This window comes from Stigmatopora nigra, chromosome 7 (genome assembly GCF_051989575.1).
Source record: "Stigmatopora nigra isolate UIUO_SnigA chromosome 7, RoL_Snig_1.1, whole genome shotgun sequence".
Taxonomy (NCBI): Eukaryota; Metazoa; Chordata; class Actinopteri; order Syngnathiformes; family Syngnathidae; genus Stigmatopora; species Stigmatopora nigra.
Window position 1 is genome coordinate 16,232,303 of NC_135514.1, and position 19,843 is coordinate 16,252,145.

Here is a 19,843-nt window from a genome sequence, read left to right on the forward strand (position 1 = left end):
TCAAAGCCAAGTCGTTTGGCGGAGAAAACGGCCGCCGCGCCCCCTCCCTCTCGCGCGCCGGGCCTAGCCCACCACCGGCCGTCTGGCTCTCTGCCCGGACTCCGTCTCGTCCTCTCGCTCCTTCTCGGGAGGCCGTCGGCGAAGGCGAAGGCGGCGGCGGCAGCCGGCCAGCTCGGCCCGGAAGGAAGGCGTGTAGAAGCCGTAGATGAGCGGGTCGCAGCAGCTGTTGAGGTTGCCGAAGAGGAAGAGGCCGTGGTGCACGTATTCGGGCGTGAAGCCCACCACCTCGGGCCGGAACCAGTACCACACCCCCAGCAGGTAGTACGGCGTCCAGCACACCACGAAGGAGAGCACGATCAGCACGGTCATCTTCAGCGTCTTCATCCTGGCCCGGGAGACGCCGTCGGCCCCGCTGCGACGCAGTCCGCCTGGGGGGCGGGGGGACGATTGGTGAGCCCACCCGTCAGCCGTTTGTTGTCGCCGCCCTCGTGGGGAAAGGCCGCCCACCTTTGTTCCGCGCGTGCGCCTTTTTGATGTGCAGCACGATGTGGCCGTAGCTGCAGCTGATCACCAACAGGGGGATGGCGTACAGGGTGCCCAAGTAGAACATGTTGTAGAGCGTGGCCTGCCATGGCGCGCCGAAAGCGCCGTGGGTCGCGCACTGGATGAAGTCGCCGCCGTCGCCGCCGTCCGCCTGCAGCCCCGCGTTCACCGTGCCAAACACAAACAGCTGCAAAAAGAGGCGCCGTCACACCCGTTTGAAAAAAAAGTGACATTCGGACAAGACTTTCTCTGGGATCAGGACCACTCTCTTATGGGTTAACTTTCCCCAGCATTCCGCTGGGGATTTAGGGCACGCCGTGGCTTCCACCCCACACAAAAGGCGCCCGCCGGGACCCGACGTCACCGACAAGAGTTAGTCCGTCAGCCGGCTAGCTAGCGAGTTAATAGGCCCCGGCGCAGTGTCACGGGCGGCGAGCACCTGCGGTGCGGCCAGCAGCAGGCTGAGGCTCCAGGCCAGCGCCAGGGCGCCTCGGTTCCCGCGCCGGGCGCTCAGCGGCCGCACCACGGCGCGACGGCGGTCCAGGCCGATGAGCGTCAGCACCGAGGCCGAAGCCTGCATGGCCAGCAGCTTCAGGAAGCTGAGGAGGCGGCAGAGGGCGTCGCCCCCGTACCACTGCACCGTCACGTTCCACACGGCGTCCGACGGCATGGCCACAAAGGTCATCATCAGGTCGGCCGCCGCCAGGCCCGCCACCAGCGGGCGCAGGCGGGAGGGCGGACGGCGCCGCAGGCTGGCCGCCAGCGCCAGGTTGCCGGCGGCGGCCACGGCGAACAGCAGCGCCGTGGCCCCCACTCGGAAGCGGGCCGCCCCCCCGAAGGCGGGGGCCTCCCACCGGGAGGCGTTGGCCGGCCGCGACCACCGCTCGCCCGACATTCTCGGACGGGAGGTTGCCCGGAGAAAAGAGAGCGCGGCGTTGATGGTGAACCTGCTCCCGAGCTTCACTCTAAGCTCCGCCTATTTCAAGCGTGGAAAAGAAAACGTCCGCTTTAGGGCTGGCCTCTTTGGAGCTCCGCCCTTTTGTCAACAGCTGGAGGAGCGGGCCTAAAGTTTCCAAAAGCGCACACGCAGGCGGACCTTGGCGATATCGGTGAAATCGCCGGGGGTTTGGTTTGCACGGAGAGAGGGCTGGTATTAGGGTTAGGGGCCATTGGCGAAATATGACGTGCTACTAGTGTCTACTATGAAAAAGCTTTACAAGTTGCTCCATTTTGGAGGTTGATGTTTCACAAAGATAGGTAGAGAAAGTTCCAAATCATGAAAACGTCTATTTTTTATATCCAGCCCAAATAACAGTGACGTTCATGTGGTGGTTTGTTTCAAAGCAAGCCGTTTGTAAATCTGTCTGGAATTCGGCGCCGACGGCGGAGCATTTGAGTGGAGGAAAACCGGACGTTCACTCAGCCAGCACACTTGTCTCAACGCTCTGACGCAAGATGGCCGCCAGATACCTACGCCGCTCTGTGCTTTCATGCGGAAGACGTCACGCACTGCGAAGCGGCCGCCCAACCAATAGGAGAAAAACGCGGGCTTTCAAACATAACCCGGAAATAGGCGTCTCGGCTTGTTGCCTTTCTCGCGCTCGCTTGCACTTTTGCTTGATTCCCGAACGCAGAGCTTTCTAAATTGGATTTGATTCTTCCTGCGAAGGATTGAAGACGTCGAAGATGTCAAAGATGTCGGAGTCCCCGGCCCCCTGTCATTGTGAGTTAGCCACGGCCTCGTCGCCTTACAAAAGTACTGCAAGTCGAGTCGATGTTGTCGTTGTATTGCGCGCATGACAACTCCGAAAACAATATCTTCACACTGTGACAAAATGTGTCTGGTTCGCGCTCGCCCAATTTGTGTTTCTTTCCCTGTCCTGCGTTTGAGAGAGAATGTATTCGTCAATCGCCTACGTGTGGAAATGCACCAGTGTTTTTGTGAAGTACTCTTATCACGAGAACAGAACTCGCAAACACGGCATGCCACCCCCCCCCCCCCCCCCCATGTTTGTTGTTTTGCTGACAAGGGAAAGGCAAACGATTGGGACTAGTGCAAAATCAATCAGACAAGGCCTTTCCGTTGAGCAAAACATTAAGCGGTGCCTCAGGACGGATGCTTTGGGCAAATCAAAGATGCTCTTGGGACACCACATCCAAGGGCCAACCAGCCTATTCTGAAGCCCCGCCCGGGTGACTTTTGCGGCGCAGATGGACGCCTGACGGCCGAACAGATGGACGAGCAGAGGATTCAAAATGTGGCCTATCACTATTTGTGTCGACTGGAGGAGGCCAAAAGGTGCGTTCGATTCTTTCCAAATTCAGCCATTCTTTCCAGTCGCACGGCGTCACGTTTGCGAGCGTTCCCGTGACCGACGGTCCGACGCTTTTGGTGGCGCAGGTGGATGGAGGCCTGTCTGGGGGAGGAGCTTCCGCCGCCCGGCGAGCTGGAGGAAACCTTGAGGAACGGCGTGCTCCTGGCCAAAGTGGCCCATCGCTTCGCTCCGGCCGTCGTTCCCCGCCACAAGATCTACGACTTGGAGCAGCGGCGATACCAGGCCAGGCCTTAACCCAAGCCCCCCCCCCCTCCTCCCGTCGCGACCGCCTCCTCAACGCCCTCGTCTTCTGCTTTCCGCAGGCCGGGGGTCTGGAGTTTCGCCACACGGACAACATCAATCGCTGGAGAGGCGCCATGGCGGCGTTGGGGCTGCCGTCCGTGAGTGGCCCGCCGCCGACAATAAAGTCCCCAAAAAGCAACCCAACGGGCGGGCGCCAGCCACACCTAATTGGTTCCCGTGGAAAGGGTCAGGTGTCCGAGGCAATCTGTGTCCTCCCTTTAGATTTTTCATCCCGAGACCACCGACGTCTACGAGAAGAAGAACATGCCGAGAGCCGTGTACTGCATTCACGCCCTGGGGTGAGAGCGCGGCCGCCGACCCGCCGCGCCCATCGCTGACCCGCCGATCCCCCTTTTCTGGCAGCGTCTACCTCTCGGGCCTGGGCCTGGCTCCCCCCGTGGCCGAACTCTGCGGCCGGGTCAAGTTTTCGGGTAAGCGCCGGCAGACCCCCACAACCCCCCCCCCCCCCCCCCCCCCACCTTGAGCTGGCTCCCTCTGAGCTGACGTCGGCGTGGCCGTGCCCTCAGAGGAGGAAATCCACAACATGAAGCTGGAGTTGGACAAATGCGGCCTCCGCCTCCCCGCCTTCCACCAAATCCAGGGGATCCTGTCCCAAGAGATGGACGAGGCCGCCCGGCGGGGGGACGCCCGGCGGGACGAGGCCGCCCGGCGGGACGAGGCCGCCCGGCGGGACGCCGCCGAGGGTGAGTTGCTTCCTCCTGGCTCCTCACCGAATGACGCGGCCTGACCCGTTGATCCATTCCAGCGCGAGCGGCGGCGGAGGCCGTCAACGAGTCGCTGCGGGGCGACGACCCCGGACTGACCTTGGAGCGTCTGAGGGCCCCCCCTCTAGGACTGCCCCCCGTTTTCCCCCGCGGGATGTCCCTTTATCACCGCCAGCTGGGGTTGTTGCAGACGCGCTCCCCGCAGGTACGCAGTAGAGTGGCGCCCGTCCGTCCGCGCCGCGCTGACGTCCCCGCGCCACCCGCAGGGGGCGCTGCATCAGGAGGAGCTGTTTGTCGCCGTGGAGATGCTGTCGGCCGTGGTGCTGGTCAATGGAGCGCTGGAGGCCGGAGATCCGCGGCAACTGGGCCGCGCGTTGGCCAGCTCGTCGGCCGGCTTGACGGAGGTGGATCCCGCCCTGCTGGACGGGTGAGGACGATGGGAGGGAGGGAGGGAGGGAGGGAGGGAGGGAGGGAGGGAGAAGGCGAGCGAGGGAGCGAGAGAGAGAGGGAGGCTTAATGGCTACAATTTGTCATGTTAAAGCATTGACTTGGATGTAAAGTCAGTTTATCACTGGTACCTTACTCGTATGAGCAGTCATTTACTATGTATGGGTAGAAAGGGATATTTCTATTGGTATAGCTTTGGCTTGGGTACGCCATGGCTACGGGGAGACCAACATGCCAACACCAGCGACGCTCCAAACAATCCGCACAGGTACTTGTCGCACCTGTCCCAGCTGACGCCCTCGGCGGGCTGCCAAATGCTGACGTGGAATCAGCTTCAGGAAGGAATCTGGCGGGTTAACGAGGAGGGACGCGCCCGGGATCGCCGTAGGTGGTCCGCACGGCCGGCCTGCGCCATTTTCTGGCCTGACCGTCCGCGCCTCTGACCCTTTAGAGATCCTGGCCCTCCACGCCGTCAACGAGGCTTTGACCACGGGGGACCCCGACGGCCTGCTTTCCGCGCTGATGTCGCTGATGCCGGCGGCGGCGGCGGCGGCGGAGGGCGGCGCCGAGCACGTCCGGCCCGCCGACGTGGGCCGTTACCTGAGCGTCATGAGGGACGTCCGGCGGCACAAAGCGCAGGTGAGCTCGGGCACCCCGCGCCGACGATCTACGTGGTAGGAACCGGCGCTCCCCCGTCCATCATTCAGGTCGGCGGAGACGCCGGCGCCGAACTGTGGTTGGCCGACGTCCGGGAAGTGGTGAGCAGAGTCAATGGGGAGACTGGCCAAGCTCTGAAATGTGAGTCGGTGCTCTCCTTCCCTCCCGCTACGCTTTTCTGGCCTCCCGGATGGCGCCCAAAGTACAAAACGGGCTAAATTGCCGGCGGCCACGTTCGCAGCGTGCCTGGCGCTGGCGGCCGTCAACCAAGCGGTGAAGGAAAAGCAGGCGGCGCAGACCCTGCGAGTGCTCTCCCTGCCGGAGGTGGCGCTGCAGGGCGTGACGCGCCGCGACGCCGCCGAGTATCAGCTGCGGCTGGCCTCTCTCGTGCGGCGCAAGGCGGCGGCAGGTGACGCCCACGGCCAGGGAGGGGGCGTAGAGAGCGGCCGCTGAAGCCCGTGCGTGCGTGCGTGCGTCCGTCCGTCCTTTTGCCCGTTTCTGCAGGAAACAACAAGAGTCCCTGGGTGGGAATCCCCAACCCGGACGGTGCCGTCTTCTTCTTTCACCTGGGCAGATTGGAAGGCACCTGGCAGAAGCCGCCCCACTTTGTCCACAACAGCGTCTTCCTGGACCGTCGGGACGTCCAGGTGCCGCCTGGTCTGGCCGTGCCGCACGCCCTCCCGCACACGGCCGCTCACGCCGTCCACGCCCGCAGGAAACGGTCAGCCACGTCCGGGCCGAGCGGCGGCGGCGAGAACTTTGGGCCGACAACGTGGAGCTGATCGCGCGCCTGCAGGCGGCCTGTCGGGGATTCCTGGCCAGGCGTCGTCTGGCGGCCCGCCGACGTTACCTGCGTGACAACGTGGGCGCCGTGGTCCTCATCCAGGTGCGCCCACCTCGCTCCCCCTCCCCCCGGGGATTCCCAGAGAGCCGCCTCGCTCACGGCCGCCCTCTGCCGCCCTCTGCCCTCCTCTGCCCTTCAGGCTCACTGGAGGAGGTTGCTCCGCCAGCGGGCGTACAGGAGCCGGCTGCGCTTCCTCTACAGCCAGTGGAGGGTGGCGGTCAAGGTACGTGTCGTCGGCCGAGTACGCGGGCTCTCACGCCCGATCCGCCGCCAAGTGTGCGCCCGTCTTCTCCGTTTCAGATTCAAGCCTCCGTGAAGATGTGGCTGGCCCGCAGGAAATACCTGGCCCGCCTGAGCTTCTTCCGACAAAACGTGAGTACGTGCCGGCGCGCCGCCAACAACGGGCGGCCCGGGCTTCATCGCCGCCCCGATTGCGCAGGTGGGCGCCATCGTCAAGATCCAAACCTTCTTCCGAGCCCGTCGCGCGCAGGCCGAGTACCGGGCGCTGGGTGAGTCCGGGACGGCCGGCCAATAGATGGACGCACCGAGCGAGCGAGCGAGCGACCGTCTCTCTCTCTCTCGGCAGCCCAATCGGACGCGCCTCCTCCGAGCGTGCTCGGGAAGTTCGTCCACTTGCTGGACTTGGGCGACGGCGACATGCGTGAGGAGGCGGAGCTGGCGCGTCTTCGCGGGGAGGTGGTCCGCGCCGTCCGCTCCAACCGCCGGCTGGAGGCCGACCTGGACCTGATGGACTTGAAGATCGGGCTGCTGGTGCGCAACAGGGCCACCCTGCAGGTCGGAGCGCCGTCCGTGACCCGGCCGGGCGAGCCGGGCGAGCCGGGCGAGCCGGCCGGCCGGCCAGCCGGCGCTCTTGCTCGTCTCACGCAAGTCTCCCGCAGGAAGTGGCGGCTCACTGCAAGAAACTGACCAAGAAGAACAAGGAGAAGCTGTCGGGCATGATGGACGCGGAGAGGAGCAAAGGCCTGAAGGCCCTCAGCCGCGAGCACAGGCAGAGACTGGAGGCCTACCAGCACCTCTTCTATTTGCTCCAAGTGGGTGGGACGTCCCGCCGGCGTCCCGCCATCGTCCCGCTGAAAGCCACGGTGCCTTTCAGACGCGTCCGTCCTACCTGGCCAAGCTGCTCTTCGTGGCGCAGCACAGCGGGAACTCGTCCTCGGTGCAAATGTTGATCTTCGGCCTGTTCAACTACGGGGCCGACGACCGGCAGGCCTTCCTGCTGGTGCGCCTCTTCACCGAGGCCCTCCACCTGGAGCTGAGGTGGGCCCTTTTTTCTCCTCTAAAAGACCGCCGGTTATAAGAATAGTAGCAAGTTGAATTGTTATTCTGCAACTGGGGCCAGTAGCTGGGCCAGAATGACACCAGATAACCCTCGCCAAAAGTCCATACTATATGACGCGTCGCCCTCAGGTCCGGGGTGAGCGAGCCCCGGGACGTGATCCGGGGGAACTCCTTGGTGGTCAAAATGCTGGTGGACTTCTACCGGCGCGACCGCGGTCGCGACGTCCTGCGCGAGCTCTTGGAACCCGCCCTGGCCGACGTCCTGGCGGCCGGTCAGCCGGACGTGAGGACCGACCCGCTGGAGGTCTACAGAAGCTGGATCAACCAGAGCGAGAGCCGCAGCGGGCACAAGAGGTGAGGCCGACGACGGGTGGCCGACACCCGCCCAAAGCACTCGGCTCAATCGGGCGCGCTTCCCCCCTCGCCAGCTCCCTCCCTTACGAGGTGTCCGCCGAGGAAGCGCTGGCTCATCCCGAAGTCCGGCGGCGCGTGGACGTGGCCGTGGTCAACCTGCAGAACCTGACCCAGAGAATCCTCCAGGCCATCACTTCCAGTGTGGACAAACTCCCGTAAGCCGCCGCCGCCGCCACTGCCCATTCCTCCTCTTCTTCTTCATCCTCCTCCTTCTCTTCCAACTCTGGTTTTGCCCTCGGGCAGGTACGGCCTCCGCCACATGGCCAAGGTCCTGGGAGACGCCCTGAGGTCAGAGTTCCCGGCCGCCGGCCAGGACGACGTTTACAAGGTCCGTAACGGGGTTGGCCGTGGGCGCCCCGACGTGAGTGACGGCGCCTTGGGTCGCAGGTGCTGTGCAACGTGCTGTATTACCGCTTCATCAACCCCGCCGTGGTGGCGCCCGACGCCTTCGGCGCGTGCCGGCTCCCGGGGGCGCCCGGGGGCCTGCGGCCGGAGCGCCGCCGCCTCCTGGGCTCGGCCGCCCGCCTGCTCCAGCGCGCCGCCGCCGGCGAGCGCTTCCTCGGAGACGACCGGCACGCGGCCGCGCTCAACCGCTACGTGGAGTGCGCGCACGCCACCTTCAGGTCGCCGTGGTCTCCTAGAAATGGGATCGGGGGTGTCCAAACCGATGAGGAACGTATCGCCGAATTGGCACAAAATGAATCCATTTGTTCTTTTTTTTGGACAACCCCGATCGAGAGCATCGCACTTGTCACGCGGTTCTAAGAGTGCTCGTGTCACGCCGCAGGAAGTGGGTGTCGCGCGTCATCGACGTTCCCGAGCCGTCGCGCCGCTACGGCCTGGACGAGTACTCGGAGACGTTGACCGTGGGCCGGCCCGTGGTCTACCTGTCGCTGGGCGAACTGCTGGACGCCCACCGGGTGAGTCCCGCCACCGCGCCGCCCGTGGCCGACGCCGCTCGTGGCTGACGCCGGAGACGTGGCCGGCCCGCAGCTGCTGTTGGAGCACCGGGACGTCTTGTGTCCCGAGGCCGCCGACCCGCTGGCCGTCCTGCTGGCCGACGTCGGGCCCGTCCCCACCCGGAGCCAGCTGACGGGCGTGGCCGACGGCCCAGGTAGCGACCGGCTGGTCGCCGCCCGGCGCTCTTGACGCCGCCGTCGAGCCCGTTCTCTCCCGCGCAGACGACCCAGCGTGGGACTGGAGAAAGACGGAGATCTCGCTGACGCTCGCCGACAAGTTTGAGGAGCGGCGCGGCGGCGACGAAGACGACGGCGACTCGGCCGAAGCGGGAGCGCTGCTCTTCCTCCGGTGAGTCCTCGGCCGGCTTCCCGCCGCCAATACCCGCGTGGCCGACGCTTTGCCTTCAGCACCAAGCGGCTGATCGCCGACGTGATTCGGGCGCAGCCGGGCCAGACCCTGGCCGACGTGCTCCGGACCGCCGCCACGCCCGAGCAGGTGAGCGCGCCGGCGGAGAAGAATCCCGTGCGCCGTCGTTCCAAATGGATTTGGATGACGAATGGTTTGCTGACAAACAGGAGGCGTGTCACCGGCGGCTGATGAGGCAGCGGGCGTTGGGAGACGCGCCGGACCGCCCGCTAAGAAGGACGTCCTCCTCCTCCGCCCTCGATCTCGAGGAGAAGAAACGAAAGATCGGCAAGAGCGTTCGCCGTCTGGAGGCCTCGGGGCTCCTGCCGCCCGTGGGCGCCCATCGCCGCCTCCTGGCCGCCATCGCTCAGGTGAGTGGCCCGAGGAAGGGCGCCGGGCGCCAAGGGCCGGCCGCCACCGACGCCCTCCCCTCACTTCCCGCCGCAGGACTTGAGAAACCGCCGTGCCTGCCGACGGCGTCGCGGGGCGGAACTGGCCAAGTTGGGCCAGACTCTGGGCGGCCTGCGGGCCAAGAGCCACTTCCTGGGCGGGCAGGCCGACTACTACCGCCATTACATCGCCCGCTGTCTGGACGAGCTGACGGCCGCCACCGGGTGAGTGCCAGGCGCCCTTTCCCGGGCCCGCCGGCCCGCTGACATTTTGTGGCCCGGCAGCACGGCCCCCGGTGAGAAGAGAGCGGACGCGCGGGGGAAAAAGAAATTGACCACGGTAAGCTACACGGCCGCACGGCTGCACCAGAAGGGGGTGCTGTTGGAAATCGCCGACCTGCCCTCGGCCCAGTGAGTACGCCGCCCGACCGGCGTCGAGCCGTGAGCGCCCACGGAGGCGATAACGCGCACGTGTGCTCGCGCCAAGGTTGAAGAACGTGCAGTTCGACATCGCCAGGGGCGCCGAGAAAGGAAGCTTCCTGATCCGCGCTCGCTTCCTGGGCGTAGACGTGGAAGAATTCCACATTAAGTACCAGGTACGGCGCCCGGCCACCCGTTTGTCTGTTATGCGTCCGGCCTTTTAATAGCTAATGTCTTGCACACGTGCTCCCACCCGCCCAGGACCTCCTCCAACTGCAGTACGACGGCGTGGCGCTGATGAAGATGTTCGACAAGGCCAAAGTCAACGTCAACTTGCTCATCTTCCTGCTCAACAAAAAGTTCTTCAACAAATGAACGCACGCCGAGTGGGTCGGAGTTTGCAGTATGCAAACAAGTTTTACTCTATTTAGCCTTTTGCGTATGACAAACAATAAATATTCTACCTCGCACAAAAGTCGCGCTGGTGATTTCCAAGCCGCCGCGTGGAGATTGATTGGTCGCCGTATCCACTGTAATGGCGCCGCCCCCCGTGTTAGCTCGGGCCTCAAAAGACACCGACTCCTTCTACCTCTGGACGGGGTTAGTTCATGTTACGCGGCCGTTAGCGGAGCATCCCATTTGGCCGCTGTACAGAGTGACCCGATATTATAGTGCGTGGTCACCTTTAACAAACCAAGATGGATGGAATTTAAGCCCCCCTCCCCCCCCAAAAAAACAAACGATGAATGTCCATGTACCTATGTCATTGACTTAGTCATTGACCAAAGCGTATCTGGAGTAAACACAGGCTTTTTAGGGTCGGGATACGACCGCCCGCCCGCGCCTCAGTCGCCGTAGGGCTCCGACACCTTCTCGGCCAGACTCTCCCGAAAGACCGACAGCTGCTTCATCTGTTCCGTCTGCATGGAGTGCCTCCTCGTCAGCTTCTTCTTGCGGGGCTCGCCCTCCGGGTGGCCTTTCTGCACTTTGAGGGGCGGCAGGAAGCCGCAAGGCGGCCTGCCGTGGGCCAGGCGCTCCAGCGGGAAGGTGCCCGAGCCGCGTCGCCCGGCCCGCTCGCCGCTCTCCCCAAAGGGGGTCGCCTCGTACGCCTGGCGCTCCTCGGGACATCCGGGGACCGGACCCGGGAGCCGCTGGCTCCCGCCGGCTTCGGCCGAGACGGGCTCGCCGCTTCCCAGATACGGGACGCGGTGCCGCTGAGCTTCTTCCGGGCGGCGGCAGGGGGCGCGCCCGGGGCGCTCGTCCCGCTCCGGTTCGTGCGTCTCGATGCTGTGTCTCCGCGACGTGGACGCCCGGGCGGGCTCGGCCAGCGACACGCCGTCCATTCGCTGACTCAGCCGAGCCACACCGTCGGCCAGGCGGGCGGGGGGCGCGGCCGGGCCCTCCGCGGCCGGCCCCGGGCGGGCCGCGGAGGGCGCCACCAGGCCCCAGGGCTCGGAGTTCAGCCTCTTGAGCAACTTGCGCGGAGGCGCCGGCGCTCTCTTCTCCCCGCGGGGACGGGCGGCGGAGCGAGGCGGAGGGGGCGGCGAGAAGCTGAAGACCGGCTGGCCTCGGCCGGCGGCCGGAGACGAGGTGGCGATCTCCACGTCCGACGGCGACATGCAGGCGTCGGGCCCTCCCGGGGACGGGGGAGAGTTGAGGTACTGCTTGGTCTTTTTGGTGCCGGACGGGGAGGTGTCGCTGGTGATGATGATGACCTCTTTGCCCTTGGCCCTGCAGGCGTCCAGCAGCACCCGCAAGGTGTCCCGCTGGCCCTCTTCCAGGGCCCGCGTCAGGGCGGAGCGCCCCGAGTGATCCTTGAGGCTGGGGTCGGCGCCGCCGGCCAGCAGGAGGGCCACGGCCTCCCGGCCGGCGCGCCGGGCGCAGGCGTGCATCAGGGCCGTGCGCCCGCCCTTGTCCGGGATGTTGGGGTCGGCGCCCCTGTCCAGCAGGTAGCGCAGCATGCGCAGGCGGGTGCCCGGCTCGCCGTAGTCGGCCAGGCAGGCGGCCGCCAGCGGCGTGCGGCCCAGCCGGTCGCCCTCGTTGATGTAGGCGCCGCCCTCCAGCAGCAGGCGGCTCAGCCTCAGCTTCCCTTGGAAGACGGCGCTCAGGAGGGCGTTCCCCTCCATCTGTGGGGGCGCCACGCCGACGCCACTGCCGCCGACGCCGCCACCGTCGCCGTCACCACCGTCCCCCATGGCCGCCGCTTGTCAATGACCTGGCGGGAGAGGCATCGTCTGTGAGTGGTCACGGGGCCTTTTCGCCGGCCCAAATGTCACTCGCGAGGAAGTTTGCCCCGTTTTGTCCGGAACGGCCATCGCCGCCGGCACCACCGCAAAGTGGTTAGCGAGGGACGGTGACCACGAAGGACAAGTGCGGCCTTCGCCGTGGCTTTCTCGTGTGCCGCCCCATCGTCTCACCTCGCCCCCCCACCCCCCGCGTGACGGCAGTGAAAAACAAGAAGGGGCTTTGCCTACCGCCGCGCCGCGGGACCGCCGGCTTCGTCGCCATCACTGCGTCGAGCTCCCTCTTCACCGGCGAGCGCTTCCAAGGTTAGGGCCGTCACGTCGCAGTCACGTCGCCGTCACGTCCAACTAGCTCCCGCCGTCGCCACGGAAACTGACGGCCGCCTCCGCCGTGCGGCGGTCAGAGCTCCGCCCGCTGGACCACCGCAAAAGGAAAAAGGCGCGCCCCGAGCAGACGGCACAATCGCTGGGGCCGGACTCGAGCGCCTTCCTGCCGCCTCCGCCATTGGTTCAAAGTAGCCGCCGCGTCACGGTCACGTGAGTGGGACTGGAGACACTGTTGCCATAGTTACGGAGGACGAGGAATTCTGCGGTAAGTACTCCAGTCCGACAGGGGGCAGCGCAACGCTCTTCGGCGCGACGCCTTTCGAGCGAATAGGGGATTGTTATTAGCCGAGAGGAAGCTAGCTGCCTAGCTAGCGCTCCCCGTGTTGTTGTTGCAGCGGCGGCGGCGGCGAAGCCAAGCCTGTCGTTTCTCCCGGCCGGCCTTGAGCGTCGCCCAGCCTTGCCATGAAATGGAGCCTTCTTGGACACCCGCAGGTATTGTTACTATTTGAGCGACGAGCTCGCTTTGGTGGCGAAAGCTAAAGACTCGCTCGTTCGGCTCCTCGTAGCTGTGGAGGAAAAGGCGCTTCCAAGGCGTACGAATAGCCCACGAAGGGCATTTCCAAACAAGCCGTGGCAAAGCAAACAAAACAAACTGCAGAAATAGACCGAGAGCGAGACAAATGCATCATTTGTCCCTTGTTTCTTCCTTATCTATCGACTACAGTGGTGCCTTGAGATATTAGCCTAATGCTCTTGGGGACTAAGCTCGCATGTCGATTGACCTTTTCTCATAGAAATGAACTCAATCTATATAGTTATAGTTAGTAGCGAGGGCAGAGAGCAGCCCACCATCTTTGATGGCACAACTTGTGCTTCTTGCCAATTTTGACCCACCGTACGTACACCTTTTCAACCTCCTGGATTCATCGAAGGAGGAGAAAGAGAGCACTCGCGTGGGGCTCGCGCTCGTGGGGTCGCGGGCGGTTGTTCTGGGCATATGTGTTTGCCTCCAGGCGAGCGTCAAGCGCCCTTCTCGCCCTTCTCGGCAGCGCGGACGCACCGGGACGAAGACGGCCCATCCCGAGAAGAGCCCCTGGCCGAGGAGTCGAGCCGAGACCAACTGGGCCGACTGGACATCGACCTGGACAGGAAGTCCAGACGACACAACTTGACGGCCGGCAACGTGCGCGACATCCTGCACGTGAGTCATCCGTCAACGTCCGCAGGCGTCCGTCTTTGACTCGCGTCCTCGCCGCCTCGTTCACACCCTAGCGTGTCCCCGTCAGGAGGTGATCACCGACGAACGCGTGGTGGCCATGATGAAGGCCGCCATCCGAGACACGCGGGACACGCCCATGTTTGTAGGTGGCGTGGCGCCCTCCCGTCGCACTCGCCCGCCCCCTCCTTAACCCGGATTCCTTGTCGTTTGCCACGGCGCCAGGAGCCCAAGATGACACGGTCCAGGTGGAAGACGGCCGTCCGGCAGGGACAGGTGAGCCACGGATTGGAAAGTGGAACGCACGCCCGACTTGACGCACGTCTGGCCTCTTTGCGTTCAGTGCGTGGACTGGAGTTTGTCGGCGGAGCAAAGTTGGCAGGTGAGCAGGATGGGGAAGGGCACACGGCCAAAAGACCCGCCTGCGCCTCCGTCCCAAAGCGCGCCCTTTGTCTCCAAGCCGCCGCAGTTTGCGGACATCCAGCTGGACGCCGACGAAGACTCGTCGGACGAAGAGTACCGCCCCCAGGAGGAGGAGGACGACACGGCCGAAGAGGTGCGCCGGCCCCGTCGACTGGCCGGCCAGCCGGCCGACGCTCGGCCCCCAACTGATTTTCCTGGCCGTCTTTCAGTCTTTCCTGAGCGACTGTGACGTCATCTGGCCACCCGAAGACCAGACGCCGGCAAGCGGCTGCCGGCCGACCGACGACGACGCCGCCGCCCCCTCCTTCCTGGAAAGCCTGAACGCCGTGGAGGAGGAGCTGGATCGCGGGCCGGCCTACGCCACCTTTTCGGTAATTACAAATCCTTCCTGGGGAGGGAGGGATATAAAAGGCGCTTTGCCTGGGTCCGGGCGACGCCAACGAACGTGTTTAATCTGTCGACACTGGCTTCGTTTGGTCCCGTGGCAGTCTCTCGGGATGGAGGAGGAGGACGGCGGCGGCGGCGGCAGTCTGGCCTTGCGCACGCGCTCCAAGCTGCCCCTCGTGGACGTCCCCTTGGAGCGGCTGGAGGCGGAGCTCCCGGCCCCCGACGGCGCGGCCGACGCCGACGAGGTCGGGGGTGGCGAGGAGGACCGCCATTGGACGCGCTGGCTCCACGGACTGGTGGCGACGCACCACGAAGGTAAGAGTACGGAAGGTAGACCTCCGGGACGGACGTCAGTTTTGTTTTGCTCCCCCCTCCTTCAGAGGAAGCGGACGACGACGACGACCCAGAGTACAACGTCTTGGACGACCTGGACGAGCCCGACCTGGAAGACTACAGGACGGACCGCGGCGTTCAGATCACCAGTAAGAGCGTTGAAACGCCGCTTTTTGGCGCCCCCGATTTATCGGCGGGGAGGTGGCAAGCCGGCGGCCCGTGTGGCGCAGCTCGCACAGACGCACAGTCTTTGTTTTCCAGAGAAAGAAGTCAACCAACTGCTGGAGGAGCTCTTTCTCACGGTCAGCGGGCGCGCTCTCAAACTCGCGCTTTGATCCGCGGGCGGCGCCACAGTTCATCCGTGTGCGTGCACGCAGCTGCGGGATGGAGAAGGAGGCCCCGAGGAGGAGGAGGAGGAGGAGGACGAGGAAGATGAAGAGGAGGGCGAGGAGCGACCCTCGGAGGCTCGGAGGTAAGACGGCAAACGGCGGGGACCCTCCCGTTGGGACGCCCCGGCAAAGACGTGCCGTCGGCGTTTGGGTCGGGAGGGAGAGCGAGGGACCCGCCCGTGCGCGACAACTTTCTAGCAGGCCAGAAAGAAGGAGCGTGCGGTGGGCACAATGCAGCCATGGGATGGGGCGGGATTGGATGGGACGGGATTGGATGGGACGGGGTGGGATCCCTCAAATCTCTTGTTGTCTTTGGCAGCCCCGTGGAACGCAAGCGAGCAGCCCGCCAAAGCTGCCACGCCGTCCAGCCGCCTCCGCCGGAACAGCAGCCGCAGCAGCAGCGGCCGGCCCTCCGGGACGCCACAAACTGGCCGGCGACCAGCGTTTGGCTGGCGGGCGCTCGGCCCCCCGCCTTGCGCCTGGACTCGGCCCACAAAGCGCGACTCGGACAGCAAATGCAGCAGGTGCTCCGTTCCACCGTCCCTCCCTCCCTCCGTCCGTCCGTCCCTCTGTGGCTCGCCCAAACCTTTCTTGGCCGCTAGGTGGAAAAAGCAATGCCACGGCGCCTGCCGGTTTGCCAACAAAGTGGCATCAGACGGTGGGACGTGTCGATTCTAGCGCCGGTGGCCTTTTTCTCCTTTCAGCACGTCCAGCTGCTGACCCAAGTTCACCTGCTGAGTCGCGACGTCGGCGCCCTCAAACACGAAGCCTCCGTCACCAAACACTTTCTGGTCAGTCACCGGGTTCGGGCGGACGGGCGGGCAAGTCGGACGGCCCCAGTGACCCCGCGTGCGGCACGCAGGAGGAGCTGCGGCGCTTCGCCGCGCGCCGAGAGCAGCTGTCGCGTTCCTCGGCCTTCCGGGCGAGCAATCTGCAGGAGGCGTTGGAGCTCCTGGAGGAGTCGCGCCACGCCACCCAGCTCCCGCCGCGCCAGCCTCCCGCTTCCGGGCGCTGGCTGCCCGCCATGTCTTCCACCACGGCGGGTATGGATGGGCGCAGGGCGGGGTCCCGCCCTCCCTGCCTCGCTGGCTGATGCCGTGCCTCCCCCCAGGTCACGCTTTCCCCGTCTTGCCGGCGGACGCCGCCTGGCTGCTGGCCACGCGGGGCGTCTTCCTCTACCCTCAACTGCTTCCCGTGTGCAGCCTGGACCCTGCGCGCCACGCGCGGCCCCACCGCGGGACCTTCACCGCCGGGGAGGACGGGTGAGGGCGCCGGACTCCCGGGAGAGGCGGAGCCGCCCGCCCGAGACGTGTCTAAAAGGCCGACGCGTGCGTGTGCAGCCTGATGGTTTTAGGCCTGAAGCACTTTGAGGGTGCCGTGCAGCCGCAGCATCTGATGGCCACCTACCTGCTGTGCAAGAGCGCCTTCCGCTTGGCCAAACACATCCGCGAGATGAGCGGCCCCCGGGCGCCGCCCCGGAACATCCTCAAGGTCAGCTCCGGTCCGAGGGCACGGCGGGAGACGAGACTCTGTTCACGCGCCTTTCCTTTTCCCCGCAGATGTTTCTGACACGGCAGCCGGCCACCCCCCGGCCGCTGGACTGCGAGCCGGCGGGAGCCCCGGACCGCCGCCCCCCCGTGGAGAAAGATCCCTCCGTCATGCCCCTTTGGCTTCAGGTGCGTCATGCCGCGGAGAGCCCTCACACTTAGGAGCCAGTGGGCCGGGGAAGGTGCCTGGTCGCCCTCCCCCTAAAAGCCACGACGAGGACTCCGGCCGGGCCGGGAAGCGCGTCTGACTTTTTTTTTTTTTCTCCCGGCGCCGCCCTTCGCAGAACAGCCGAGAGGCGGTCCGGAGGACGCGAAGGGACGGCGGCGGCGGCGCTCCGTGCTACCCCGGCTCCCTTCCCAGGGGATGCCACCTGAAGCTTTACCCTTCCCGCCTCCAAAAAGGCCCACAGCGGCCGGCTCCCTCCCGCCGGCGCCTTTTCACCCTGGCCCACAACGCCTCCTTGCACCCCATCTGCCCGGCGCGACCGCAGGGCGACGCCCTCTTCTCCTCCCCCGTCTGCGCCGGGGGCATCCTCCTGGTCGGAGGGGACGCAGCCGTCTCCCCGCCCGTCGGGCCGACAGAGTCGCCGACCCGCCGCCGACCCCGAGGTGTGGAAGAGGAAGAGCGGGCGGGAGCGGACTCTGGGGAAGGGGAGCCGGCGGGGGGGCCCGATGGGCGAGGTCGGGAAGAGGAGCGGGCGGGAGAGGGAGAAGAGACCCCGGGAGCGGACCGAGGGGAAGAGGAGCGGGCGGGAGAGGGAGAAGAGACCCCGGGAGCGGACCGAGGGGAAGAGCGGCGAGCGGCGGGGCACGAGGACCAGGGGCGGCCAGAGGAGCGGGCAGGAGGGGGGCGGGAGGGGGAGCGGGAGGGGCAGCGGGAGGGGCAGCGAGAGGGGGAGGGAGAGCAAGAGGGAGAGCAAGAGGGGGAGAGAGAGGGAGAGCGGGAAGGGCAACGGGCTGGAGAGGAAGAAGGGGAGGAAGAGAAGGATGAAGAGGACGACGACGATGATGAAGACTTTGACGAGCTGACTCAAGACGAAGACTTCGACGAAGAGGAGGAGGAGGAGGAGGAAGAAGAGGCGTCGTCCGAAGAGTCTCTCCCGCCCGCGGCCGAGGCGCCGCCCAGGTCTCCTATCTGCCCCCCCCGGGCCTGCCCCAACCCTCGAGAGAAGGCCCCAGGGAGGTCGCGTGGCCCGTCGGAGGAAGAGCACTCGCCCGGCTCGCCGGACGACGAAGAGGAGGAGGAGGAAGAAGCGCCCAAAAGAGACGGCGGGGCGGCCGTCGCCTCGGAAGACGACGACCCCGCCGCCGCCGCTCGCCAGGAAGGAAGGCTTCGGAAGCCGCCCCGGGGAGGTGCAGCACGCGGGAGAGGTAGGTAGCCTCCCACGGTCGCCCGAGCCGCCGTCAGCACGGCTCGCCCTCCCCCCCCAGGTCGACGGAGCCCGGGCGACGGGGCGGCGCGGCGAGCCCGTCGGGAGCCCCCCGGGAAAGCCCCCGCCGGTCCCCCCTACGACGGCGACGCGCCGGAGAAGGACCCTCGGCGGCAGAGCAAAGACGCCGCCTACGCTCACGGCTATCTCCGAAGGGTGAGCGCCCGCCCAGCAAGTTGGAGGCCTTTTGGCCCCTTTCTGGCCTTTTGGCCCCTTTCTGGCCTTTTGGCCCCTTTCCGGCCGGCTCGGGGCTCATTTTCCTATTGTGGGGCGTCCGGAGGTTCGCGAGGCGCTGCGCGACCGCCCGGACAAGTTGGAGGACTTTGTCCGGGCGCTGAACCAGCTGGAGCGGCCGGACGGACGCCAGGTGCTGGGCGTCTTCCGCAAGCTGCGCGGCATCCTGGGAAAGCGCACCGAACTGCTGCGCGACTTTGCCGCCTTCCTCCATCCCGAGCAGGCGCTGGAGTGCGGACTGGTCGGTGGCGCCGTCCAACGCGGACCAAAACCCCGCGTCGTCCTCCAAAGTCCAAAGCTCTCTCTCTCTCTCTCTCTCTCCCCCAGTTTGAAGAGCAGCAAGCCTTCGAGCGCAGCCGCCGCTTCTTGCGGCGACTGGAGGTCACCTTCGGGGACAACCCGTCCCACTACAACAAGATCATCAAGGCCCTCCAGCCCGGGCCGCGGCTGGGCGTCGCCGCCGTCCGCGAGGTGAGCCGCCGCCCGTCCGTGGCGCCGGGCCGGCTCCAGGTCACCCGCGCCGGTTTGTCTCAGCTCCAGGCGCAAATGGCGGCTCTGCTGAAGGGACACCCTCGGCTGCAAGAGGAGTTCTGGGTGTTTTTCGACGAGCTGCGCCCGCCGCCCGCCCGTCCGGGCCAGTTCGAGGAAGCCCGTTGGCCGGAGGAGGGCGAGGAGGGGCCGGGCCTTCCCACCGCCGCCGCCGCCGGCTTCGAGGAAGTCACCTTGCCCGACGAGGACGCCGGCGAGACGGACGCCTCCCTGAGCCGGCACCGGATGAGGAAGTTGCGCTCGCGCGCGGCCCCCGACGAGGCCGCGGCTGACTGCGCTTTTCCGTCCTCGCCCTTTTCTTCGCGGGGATCCCATTGGCTGCGTCGCCGGCCGCATCGTCGGAGGGGGTGCGCCCGCGTCCGCGGCGGCAACGTCCAGGACTCGCCGGGCACGGCCGGGGTCTCGGCGAATTCCGACCCGCTTCACGTTCCCGCCTCCCGAGACGGCGCCGGTCTTTCCGACGGACCGGCGCGGCGGCGTTCGGCCGACGAGGAGGAGACGGGGTCGCCGTCTCCCAAGAGGAAGCGGGACGAGGACGTCCCGGCGCCCGCCGAACTTCCCGTTTGCGCCAAAAACATTTCCCTGACGCCCAGTGGGGAGAAGGTCATCCTGTGGACCAGGTGTGGTGCGGCCCCGCCAAGATGGCACGCGCTCGATCTAGCGCGCCTTTTTCTTCTTTCTTTTTTTTCCAGGGAGGCCGATCGGGTGATCCTGACCACGTGTCGACGGGAGGGGGCCAATCCCGACACCTTCCGGGGCATCTCCGCTCTGCTCGGCAACAAGACGGCCGGCGAGGTGAGCCTCCGTCGTCGGGGCGCCGGCCTTGTTGCCTTTCCTTTCTCCAGCCGACGGAGCCCTTTGCGCCCGGCTCGCAGGTGTCCGGACGCTTTGGGGATCTGATGCGCCTTTTCCAGAGCGCCGCCCGCCAGGCCGGCTGCGGAGACCAGCCACCCACCCTTTGACCGACGCCGCCGACGTGCTTTCCCCTCCAAACTTTTTCGTGAGAATAAAATGGCCCGGTGGCGGGGGCCTGAAAGGTTGACC

General features: G+C 66.0%; 4 protein-coding genes across 4 annotated transcripts; 2 read left to right on the forward strand and 2 right to left on the reverse strand.

Moving 5' to 3' along the window:
• Position 1: 1 nt before the first annotated feature.
• LOC144199012 (gonadotropin-releasing hormone II receptor-like) lies at positions 2 to 2,499 on the reverse strand. Its single transcript, XM_077720336.1, has 3 exons — positions 983 to 2,499; positions 508 to 730; positions 2 to 428 (listed from the first exon to the last, which is right to left on the reverse strand). The coding sequence occupies exons 1-3, from the start codon at positions 1,436 to 1,438 to the stop codon at positions 64 to 66; spliced, it is 1,044 nt and encodes a 347-aa protein (XP_077576462.1). The 5' UTR covers positions 1,439 to 2,499; the 3' UTR covers positions 2 to 63.
• On the forward strand, positions 1,470 to 10,441 carry LOC144198998 (ras GTPase-activating-like protein IQGAP3). The gene is made up of 34 exons (XM_077720307.1): positions 1,470 to 2,266; positions 2,755 to 2,842; positions 2,945 to 3,101; positions 3,182 to 3,259; positions 3,384 to 3,460; positions 3,525 to 3,592; positions 3,689 to 3,865; positions 3,928 to 4,091; positions 4,153 to 4,313; positions 4,602 to 4,717; positions 4,785 to 4,972; positions 5,041 to 5,131; positions 5,232 to 5,399; positions 5,495 to 5,637; positions 5,706 to 5,876; positions 5,974 to 6,057; positions 6,135 to 6,206; positions 6,274 to 6,343; positions 6,421 to 6,629; positions 6,734 to 6,886; positions 6,949 to 7,112; positions 7,263 to 7,487; positions 7,562 to 7,702; positions 7,791 to 7,875; positions 7,935 to 8,170; positions 8,335 to 8,467; positions 8,541 to 8,661; positions 8,729 to 8,855; positions 8,915 to 9,002; positions 9,083 to 9,283; positions 9,360 to 9,526; positions 9,587 to 9,712; positions 9,789 to 9,897; positions 9,983 to 10,441. Exons 1-34 carry the CDS (start codon positions 2,230 to 2,232, stop codon positions 10,094 to 10,096), a joined length of 4,509 nt encoding a protein of 1,502 aa, XP_077576433.1. The 5' UTR covers positions 1,470 to 2,229; the 3' UTR covers positions 10,097 to 10,441.
• On the reverse strand, positions 10,108 to 12,660 carry LOC144199007 (ankyrin repeat domain-containing protein 34A-like). Its single transcript, XM_077720329.1, has 2 exons — positions 12,196 to 12,660; positions 10,108 to 11,936 (listed from the first exon to the last, which is right to left on the reverse strand). The coding sequence occupies exon 2, from the start codon at positions 11,914 to 11,916 to the stop codon at positions 10,567 to 10,569; it is 1,350 nt and encodes a 449-aa protein (XP_077576455.1). The 5' UTR covers positions 11,917 to 11,936; positions 12,196 to 12,660; the 3' UTR covers positions 10,108 to 10,566.
• On the forward strand, positions 12,587 to 19,839 carry gon4lb (gon-4 like b). Its single transcript, XM_077720308.1, has 24 exons — positions 12,587 to 12,783; positions 13,341 to 13,492; positions 13,578 to 13,652; positions 13,733 to 13,783; positions 13,851 to 13,889; positions 13,968 to 14,063; positions 14,140 to 14,301; positions 14,419 to 14,632; positions 14,698 to 14,799; positions 14,912 to 14,952; positions 15,028 to 15,122; positions 15,359 to 15,563; positions 15,744 to 15,830; positions 15,902 to 16,082; positions 16,151 to 16,301; positions 16,380 to 16,530; positions 16,599 to 16,715; positions 16,871 to 17,957; positions 18,018 to 18,172; positions 18,297 to 18,491; positions 18,578 to 18,721; positions 18,785 to 19,419; positions 19,492 to 19,594; positions 19,675 to 19,839. The coding sequence occupies exons 1-24, from the start codon at positions 12,759 to 12,761 to the stop codon at positions 19,759 to 19,761; spliced, it is 4,350 nt and encodes a 1,449-aa protein (XP_077576434.1). The 5' UTR covers positions 12,587 to 12,758; the 3' UTR covers positions 19,762 to 19,839.
• Positions 19,840 to 19,843: the final 4 nt, after the last annotated feature.

Coding starts and splice junctions, on each gene's coding strand:
- gon4lb (XM_077720308.1), top strand. CDS start 12,759: ATGGAGCCTTCTTGGACACCCGCAG. Junction 13,493..13,577: donor ACGTGCGCGACATCCTGCAC/GTGAGTCATCCG, acceptor TGTCCCCGTCAG/GAGGTGATCACCGACGAACG. Junction 15,831..15,901: donor CCGTCACCAAACACTTTCTG/GTCAGTCACCGG, acceptor TGCGGCACGCAG/GAGGAGCTGCGGCGCTTCGC.
- LOC144199012 (XM_077720336.1), bottom strand. CDS start 1,438: ATGTCGGGCGAGCGGTGGTCGCGGCCGGCCAACGCCTCCCGGTGGGAG. Junction 731..982: donor TGCTGCTGGCCGCACCGCAG/GTGCTCGCCGCC, acceptor CTCTTTTTGCAG/CTGTTTGTGTTTGGCACGGT. Junction 429..507: donor GGCGCACGCGCGGAACAAAG/GTGGGCGGCCTT, acceptor CCCGCCCCCCAG/GCGGACTGCGTCGCAGCGGG.
- LOC144198998 (XM_077720307.1), top strand. CDS start 2,230: ATGTCAAAGATGTCGGAGTCCCCGGCCCCCTGTCATT. Junction 3,260..3,383: donor CGGCGTTGGGGCTGCCGTCC/GTGAGTGGCCCG, acceptor TCCTCCCTTTAG/ATTTTTCATCCCGAGACCAC. Junction 9,713..9,788: donor GCCGACCTGCCCTCGGCCCA/GTGAGTACGCCG, acceptor GCTCGCGCCAAG/GTTGAAGAACGTGCAGTTCG.
- LOC144199007 (XM_077720329.1), bottom strand. CDS start 11,916: ATGGGGGACGGTGGTGACGGCGACGGTGGCGGCGTCGGCGGCAGTGGC.